General features: G+C 41.8%; 1 protein-coding gene across 1 annotated transcript in view; it reads right to left on the bottom strand.

Moving 5' to 3' along the window:
* Positions 1-3,255: 3,255 nt before the first annotated feature.
* The window catches only part of LOC104293259 (chromosome unknown open reading frame, human C10orf90), a 69,441-nt gene continuing 63,313 nt past the window's right edge, over positions 3,256-9,383 (bottom strand). The window contains exons 7-9 of the mRNA XM_009892749.1: positions 6,066-6,129; positions 4,714-4,813; positions 3,256-4,159 (exon numbers count right to left, since the gene is read on the bottom strand). Coding sequence (XP_009891051.1) covers positions 4,121-4,159; positions 4,714-4,813; positions 6,066-6,129 — 203 coding nt within the window. The 3' untranslated portion in view covers positions 3,256-4,120. The remainder of the gene's footprint in view (positions 4,160-4,713; positions 4,814-6,065; positions 6,130-9,383) is intronic.

Here is a 9,383-nt window from a genome sequence, read left to right as displayed (position 1 = left end):
TGTTTTCCTTGTAAATCAGCTCTCTCACAGAAAACATTACACTAACATGACCAATCCCAGATACTCAACAACAAAACTCCTAAAAAGTCTTACCCAGACAGTCTCCTCATCTATCTGACCAGCTGAGTAAACTCGAAGAAGTAACTAATGACTTGCATGCACATATACAGGAAAATATTTGGGTTTAAAATAAATCCCCAGAATACTGTAACCCTCAGTATTTTATGTTGCAATGACTTTCAACCCTTAATGAGGTATTTCTGTCAGATGAAATTAATGATGCCGGCAAGCAAACAAACACCACGTCTTGCACACCTAAAACGCTCCGTTCCCCATGTGGGCTCCATTTCGAATAATGCAAAATGTCAACCTTACCGAGAAGCTTTCTGTTTCACAAGGAGAACGCCAAGTGAGCGTGTTGGCAAGCCTACGCAGGCTCTGTGCCCCAACACCCCCAAACCATCTCAACGTCTCACCCCAACCAACGTTCTTTATCAAATACTATTCTGCGGGCACGTATAAATCAGCAGCATGAAAAGAGATGACCCAGTGAGGGAGATGGGGAACAAATGGCAGTGCTGGTTACCAGAGATGTTAGTCCTTGTAGAGATGCACCAGCAGGGAAGTGTGTCCCTCCTGAAGACACGGGGCATGGGTCAACAGCCGGAGAACCTGAACTCAAACAACATCCAACAAGAAGGAAAATTCCAGTGTTTGACAAGCGTGGGTGATCTCCGATTTAGGCTGGCGAGTTTTCTGTGTCAAGTACTATCCCACGGCAAATGTACTCTACTTTGAAACGCCTGCAAGTCCAAAGTGAAATTCTGCCAATTTTTTTCCTAACTCTAAATTTCCTTAAGTTGATGCCTGCTTGTATAGGGCTAAGCCTGCGAGGCTCATGTTTTTCTGAAGTAACATTTTCCTGTACAGTCTATTTTCTGTTACAATGACTGGATTGTAGAGCAGAAATGAATGTCAGAATTGTTTGCTGGATACATTACCGGATACCTTCTTGTCTGAGTCCCAGAAAGAGAAATTAGTTTTGCAACAGAGATAATTTTTGGTTTTCTGAAGCAAAGGTTTCATATCATATAAAACATTCCCAGACAGTGATTTGCATTATGCATTTTGTCACCAGGTATACTCCCAGAATTATTTATACCAGAGAATTTCCACCTCAAAATGCCACATATTTGTCCTGCAGATTTTTCAAAATTACATTCAGATGAAATAAAAACATTTGGAAATGACCCTTCTACAAACCCAAAAGATTTTGCGGATAGTGCACTGGCTTTAAGTCAGTGAGAAGGTGGAGCTACTCATGGGCCTGGGGAGGTGAGGATGCATCAGGCTGGTGTGGTACCCTGTCTATGAGGATGGCCAGCAGAAACGAGAGGAGACCAGGTCAGTTGAGAAGTGTCATGCCCTGGTCAGTATGCCAATGGGGGTGCCACGGGGCAGAAACCAGGCCGAGCCGTGTCACACCAACCCTGCGCCGTTTGTCCCAGTTGCTCACGTGGTTCATTCCCGCCCAAGGACATGGGTGCCAAGATTTCTAAGGAGGATCAGCTCCTCTGTTTGATATTCCCCGCCAGACAGTGAGAAGCATGTCAAATACGCGTATATATTTACATCCATTTACATAGGCATACAAAATTGTATGGGCGTGGAGGAGGGATATATTATGACAGTTAGATTAAGCCATATCCCTTTAGTTCCTGGGCATCCTGCAGGACAAACGTCTGATTTCCATGTAAAATACTCTTTCCACGTAGAATACTCTTTCCACATAAAATAATCTTTCACTCCCACCGAGGAAGACTCTGGTTCTTTCACTCTGCCAGAGAAGAAGTGGGAAAAGTTTTGGGGCTCTCTTCTCCCAGTGGCACTAGGTGTCAGTCCCATACCAGGGGACATCCCTGGCCCAGGCTGTGAGTATCTTGGAAGCGTGCTCCTCTGCAGTCCATCCAGATCCCCATGGATATCAAATACCAAATGTCTTGTCTCCATACCAAAACGTCTTGCTGTGGCTCGAGGGTAAGACTACAAGCAGGCTTAAATGTAAACAATAAAGCAGGATTAAATGTATATAGTATTCCTCCATGGATCTGTGCAGGAAATAATTCTCCTGAAGGGTGCAAACTTGATCAACCAAAGCTGCATTTCTCTGAAGACAAGAAACTAGAGATTATGGAACCAAGGTGTTGGTTCTTTGCTAGGACCAATGCTAGGTAGAACCAATGCTGGGTTTCTACTGAAATAAAAGGGGATTTTGGCACTGACTTCTATAGGAAATGTCTCTAGTTGTTGCAGTGAGCTGTAACTGGACGAAAGCTTGAAAGATAATCCTTCAGATTCAGTCTAGGAGACCATGTGTGTGGGTGTTTATGGCTATAATTTATCACTCTGTGGTGGAGACCCAGAAGTCTCCACCAACAGAGAGAAAGGCCCTCCTGTTTGAGGCAGGCCACATGTTTTTCCTGGAGAGCAGCAAGAGGGATCAACAAACCCACAGGAGAGCAGATCTACCACGCAGCTGAACTGCAAAGCCTGGAGGATGCTCCTTCTTGCAGTCCCTTTTAGAAGTTCTACTTGGAGCTATGTGTGGTCCAGCCCTGACTTCTGTTCCCAGTACAGCACTACTTGCTTGGTTAAAAAGGCTTTTTTGGGGGAAGAACCCTGGCAGTTTCTTCCTCACAGCCAGCATTACCTTACCTTGCATGCCCTCTTGAAATGTATTGAACTTATTGATGCATTTTTAAAAATACCTATTCTGGAACGCAATATATTTGTTCAATAAATCTCTGTCTTCTCTGCGAGCAAAAATTAACATCATTAATCCCGCTTTACAAACTGGGAAGCTGAAACACAAAGAGGCAAAGTAATCTAACAGAGACAGTCAGAGCACAAAATACAATTCAGTTCCTTGTGTCCAGCACAGGTCACACAGCTGGAGGCTATCTCAGTGGCCGAAGCCCAGCTCACAAACATCCCTCTTCCAAAAATGCTGACCTTCCATCTCTGGCTAGATTAGAAAAATAAAGCAAATTTATCAAAGGCCAAATTCCTGCCTCATTCAAACACACTCGATTGAGTGTTCGTGCAACAGAGGTTAACACTTGCAGTGATTTTTATGGGCGATATTTTTTACCGTAGGATTTGTGGCATACAAAGGCATGACTTCTCCGGCAGTTTCAATAACTGTGTTATATTTAACAGCGCCAAATAAAAACATAGCAGTTGGATCAATATTATATTCATATTTTATTCCATAAATAAACTCCATTGGTTTGTAAGCTGGTTGTTTTTACTTCCAAAATGTACAAATAAAGATTTAAATATTTTTGGAGGAAACATTACAGATGGTTTTAGTTCTGCAGTTCTGATGCGGACATACTTCTTGGCACCACTTCTTAATATGCCATTTCTATAAATACTTAATGCTCACAGAAGTGGAGTAAAATATGTATTACAATGAAAAACATGAAAAAAAATGGTGATATAATAAATTTTTTAAATATTGCTCCTTAACAGGTAAGCTTGCTATGTAGATTCACTATATAAACAGGAATAGAGTTTGTCAGAGATCTAAAATATTGGTCCCTTTTGGTATGTTAAGTCTTAATGTGAAACTGCTGCTATGATTATGTGGTAATGCTATTTCAGCTAGTTTCTAAACATAACAAATAATAATTTTCATTTTTCTTTACTTCAAGGATTTAACTCACAGGAAATCAATTAATAGAATACTTCAGAGAAATAAGTTTTCCAGATCTTATAAACCCAGTTCTATTGCTACAGAGATGGATACTTTTTAAAAGATTATGATAAATAATACCACTGTAATTCAGTATTTGCATTAAAAATTCTTAAAATTATTTCCTCTGGGTAAACTGACGAGAAGGTGATGCTCTGAAACAGCTGTGTTCCCTTTTAGACTGGTTTTGATTACTTGAAAGTTGCCTTAAAATTTCAACTGAAATATAAATGATCTTTCTTTATATAAGAACCAAAGAGAAGAAGAATACCTCTAAGTAATTGAGATAGTAAATTTTATGGCTTATATAGCAGTCAAAGGCATTCAAGATCCAATTAGGATGATGGGTAAGAGAATCCTTTGTCACTCCGTGTTTCTTTGAAGGAGCTGGTCCAGTAATTGCTAGGAAAAAAAACCCAAAGCAAAATAGCCTTAAGATACTGTTAAAATATATGAGGTGAATACAGCTGCAGAAATCTTCAGTGATACTGCAGGTGAGATGGTATTGGCATTCTCAGACTTCAAACCTACTGGCTACGTTGCTCAAAATGAAAAAAAAACCAACACTGAAAGCTCTTCCATCTTGGGCAGTAATTAGATGGAGGAATAGAACACTTAAACAAGGAAAAACTGGTACTTGTGTGCAACATGGAGCGGGATTGTCTGGGAACGCCCCAGACCTGCGCCTGGATTAACTGCGCTAATGCAGCTTTCTACCACATCTAACTAATTACTCACTTTTAAAAAACAAAGGTCTAGGGTGCTTATTCCACCACAAGGCTCAGCTGTTGATTCAAGCTTAAAGAAGTGCCTACCCCAAGGACAAGATTTAAAAAACATCCTTTCCTCTCAGGGTTTGCCCATCATTAGCACAGGCAGGTGCTGCCTCTACAAACCCCTTTCATGGGTAAAGAAGGGTTACGAAACGGTACTTGGCAATCACAGTAAATCCTTACCTTTTTAAAGATCTCAACACGCAGCCTGTTACTCTGGATGATGATCCGTTTCTGTTTTTCTTCTTGTTTCTTTTTTACTTCCGGCAAATTGTCATAAATCCTGGAATGAATTTAGAATGTTAACTTCACATGTCATCCCTGGGACTCGCAAATAATTCAGTTTTCCTACAGGAAATGTTTGCCTTTAGTACAATACTTGTCACTAATGGGCATCTCTAAGTACTTGAATTATATTTATGGCATGAGAATTATAAAATTATTAACAATAATGTTTTTATACAAAATCTGACTTGTTGAAAAACACCTCTAAATTCGGACTAAAAAGTAATGAAAGAGACAAGATCAGGTTTTCTTAGTGCAGCAGTGTGATTCTGGAGTAACTTCTAATGAGCTCAGCGGAGTTGGTTTCAATTTATTAGCAACATAATTCAAACCAGAATCTGGCCTGTACATTTATTTTTTTTCCCCATATTTATTTCACAAAATTAATATCAAACAATTATTTTCAAGTATTTTTCTAAAATATAAGAAAACCATCACTACAAGACTGTAGACTGTTAACATTTTTTCACTGTCATTAGGAACTCTTTTTACCAAGGAGAACCTATCCAGAATCTGTCCATTTTGAAAACAACATGGGTTGCCCTCAAAAAGGTGACTCCTGGTCTGATCTTTTTCTGTCAAAATCAATGATAAAATTCCCAAGGGTCTGAAAAGAAAGTCAGACCTTCCTTTGCAGCAGTCCTGTCTTCGCATGCATGCAATGCCTGTTAGTTCTGATTTTTTCTCCTTCTATTTTTCAATACTGAGTTCTCGGAGCAGCCTAGTTTGTCTTCCGCTCAGCCAGGAGGTTGTGTTTTGGGAAAGAGAAATGGGACACATCTTGAGCACTCTTAAAAACGGGGTGAATTCTGCATGGTAGCCGTTTGCAGCTTTCCTTGCTGTAAACGATGGTGTGAAGTGCAATGCATTTAAAGCTCAGGCACCACATTTTGAACATTTTGCTGTAACTCCCACACTGCATGCCATAATCAGCATGATAAAAACTCCAGAGTGACTGTACTGCTTGCATTTTTGAAGGTCCAGCATGAGGGACCTCTCAGAGACTTAGTTGTCACACCGTGGTACCCCGTGCCATCTGAATCCCCTAGAAAAAAAGACACTGAAAGGGCAGAGCTGCCCCAAACATATCAAATCGATACAGTGGAAGAAAAACGTGAGCATTGCACAGAAGTGTGGCAAGCAGCGTGACAGACCAACCCTCCAGCGTATGAAGATAACGTGGAAATACACTGCCTTATGCATGAGATGGCAGTGATTTGCAGTGACCTCTAAAGTGAAGGAATTTGTACCTTTTCGATCTCATATGCATCTCCTTCTCTGGAATGAATCTTTCCTTTGGTTTGAAGAGGTTATCTAGCAGAGAGAAAATAAAGTTAATATTGGAGGAATCTGCGTTTACTGAAATTTTAGTTGTCACGTTCCATGTAGTCACGATATAATGATTCTGATTAAATTTTTGATGACTTAAGGCCAAATCCAGATCTCCATATGTCAACATAAATACATTTAACAACTTCATCTGGAGCCAAATTGGTTCCCAGAACTGCCCTGAAGAAAGGGGAGGATGGAGAAGTCCCATGGCAACCAGCTCCATTGCAGAGTTCATTTATTTTAAATGCATATGACTTTTGTAATTGTCACATGCAGCTGTGTACACCCTTTATTCAGACCAAGAACCAGTGAAGATTGCTGCTGTATCAAGCGATCTGTTTTCCCCATATGAAGGCAATTCCACCAGCACACACTGGCCGCATCCTCAGCTGATGTGTGTTGGGAACCTGGCCTGGTACAATCATTTCTGATTCAATTTACACCTGTTTTGCAGGGCTGTGAATAATTATGTTGAGCGTTAGGAGGAGGAAAATTGTATTACTCTTTCCTGAACAAACATGAAGATATCTGTGATAATTCCAATCAGCATTTATCCGGATACGGGGAAATAATTACCAATCTTAGCAGTCGATGAGTCTTAGAAATAGGTAATTTTAACACAGTCCTTGCAAAAATGAGTTCTGAATGGGAAGGGACGGTGTTCGTACAAGGTGGGAAGCCAGTAAATATGTAATCAGAACTGGTTCTTGATGAAGGAGACCATATCTAACCACATTTATCAGGGAGAGGGGGCAGAAGAGGACTGCTGCCTGCAGAGCTACGTTATTTAGATTTACACCAGGAAAGAAAAAGTGGGGAGATGGGGCAGGGTCTCCCCTCCGTACGGCAGGACCATCCACAGGGGCAGAAGGAACATCCCTGTGGAGCATGAGCTGCCGCTCTGATGGACACGGGCGACGGGGATAGCCATAACTTGAACTTCTCCATTCGGGTGTAGGAAAGAAACGGTTTTACACTGTGGTCTGTGAACACAAGGACGACCAGAGTGTTGCCTACGCCCAGCCAGGTCCAGCTGGTTTCCCCGGAGCACTGAGGACAGGGGTATGATGCGCTGTGTAGTCACAGTAATCAGAACGTTCAAGATATTTGCCAGTATCTTTGCAGAACATATGTATAAGATAAATATATGTGCAAACTTTTTAGCACTTCCATTTTCCAAGGGAGTTTAGAAGACATAATATATATCACAGCAGGCACCGCGTTGGCCTCTTTCTGCCATCTCGCCAAAGAGGCAAAATACAATAACCAAGGCAGAGAAATAAATACAGAGACTAATTTGTTCCAGAGCTGCCCAGTGCAGGCAGCTGGCCCTGAGCAGAAACAGCGACCACTACCCAAAAAAGATCCCTTCCCCACCAGTTTTCCTTCCCCGCTGTTTAAGACACCAAATGTCTCAGGGATATTTACGGGAGATGTCTCAGCAGCCAAAGAGCCCCGAGCAGCTTATGGGGCTACACCCAGAGGCAAAGCCATCCTCAGATTACCGTGTTTCTCAGGAAAACTCTACACGTCCCTCAAGATCACTGTTGTATCTCGATGTGAAAATAAAAGGGAGCTTTGCAGCAGTTCCTTTTCTGAACTGGTACAGTTTTCAAAACACTAATTGAGAAAGGAGGGGAGGCTGCGAAGCCTCCACTGCCTGAGGACTAACTTTTCTCCACTCAGCGGTTGTCTAACACTTAATCATGCTTATTAAATCTTCAGTACACACAAGCTACATGCTCAATTTGCTAGGAAAATACTATTTGCCTTTTATTTATTAGGTTTTTTATGTTCATTTAGGTGTTCATTAACTTAAAAGGAATAAACACTTAGATGCTATTGCTGTCCAAATAACCCTGAAACTTAAGGGACCAGGTTGCCTGTGACCTGGACGGTCCCGACAAAGGGGGTCATCGATTTCCCAGGACTGGTGTGGATCCCAGCACACCTCAGAGCAACCTCAGCATACTCCCTCATTGCTGGAGGTTGCACACCTCATTCTGACAGCTCAGGATTGGAGGATCCATCCCTTCCCTCCAGGCATGTCCTCTAAACTGGAGAATGGCACGGGATCAGTCTGAAATCGTATAAAGCCATCACCATGAGTTCTCTGGAGCGCTCAGACAAAACCAGGAGGCACTTGATGGTGCACAGCAAATTCAGGCATTGTTTTTGGCTGTGTGGGAATAAGGTCCTCAGTAGGAGATCCCTTGTGTGACAACCAGTTCCTTGTGTGTTCCCACATTCTCGGGCACAGAAGAGCAGCTGAGGGCACTGGGAATACACCCCCAGAAACCTGCGCTACCCTCACCAAGCCCTCCTCCTGCAGTAGGTCAAAGTGGACCTCTCCCAAGATGGGAGTGCTATCAGACAGCATGACTGGCCAGCACAGGGTCGGGGATTTATATGATTTCCTATGCACTGCGAGTGAAATCTGCTCAAATTTATTAATTTTTATTCCAGGAATCCTCAGACATAGGATTTCTGGAACAAAACTCATTATTTTAGGGATAACCCCCCCTGCTTTTTCCTAAATAAAAGCTGTTAATGACATACTAACATTTCCCTACCTCTGCGCGTAGCCACCAGAACATGCGAGGGATGAAAAACCCAGCCAGGGATCCTGTGACCTGTCTTACAAACAGGGTGACAAGCTAATCTGTATTTTTCTGACAAGACACTAAGAAACACTGGCCTCTGTTCGAGTGCTGGGAAACACCGCAGAGGCTGAGAGCTGTGCAAGTGCAGGACCATACAGCTTTTCCTCCACAATAATCCTCTCCTGATGGTTGTGAAGGGCGTGAGACCCATCACTGCCTGTGATTCTGCCTGGAACTATGTATGTGGCTGTCCTGGTGGCTTTGACAGGAAGGGTTAAAAAGAGGTTCTGGGGAAAATCCTCCAAGAAAAAAATAAATCTACCTTGGTTGTAAAAATACTCTTTGTGAAGCAACTTGGAGTCAAAAGGTTAACAGGGTAAACATTCATGTAGTATCTCTCAGCTCACTCTCAGGTCACTATGTATAGGAAAAAAAAATCACATGCAAGCATCAAGCAGAAATAAGGCTAATCCTTGATGGATTTGAGAATTAGAATTCAAAAATTAACTGAAAAATTAGTAAAATGTGGTGTAAATGAGAAAATAAAAATCATATGTGCATTTAAATATTTGCTAATGCTCAATACCAAGAAGAAAGCATATTTCAAAGTGGAAGAGCAGCGCACATTCAGAG

The sequence above is a fragment of the Charadrius vociferus genome, unplaced genomic scaffold (assembly GCF_000708025.1).
Source record: "Charadrius vociferus isolate BGI_N301 unplaced genomic scaffold, ASM70802v2 scaffold38, whole genome shotgun sequence".
Lineage (NCBI taxonomy): Eukaryota > Metazoa > Chordata > Aves > Charadriiformes > Charadriidae > Charadrius > Charadrius vociferus.
This window is presented reverse-complemented; position numbering and strand designations above follow the sequence as displayed.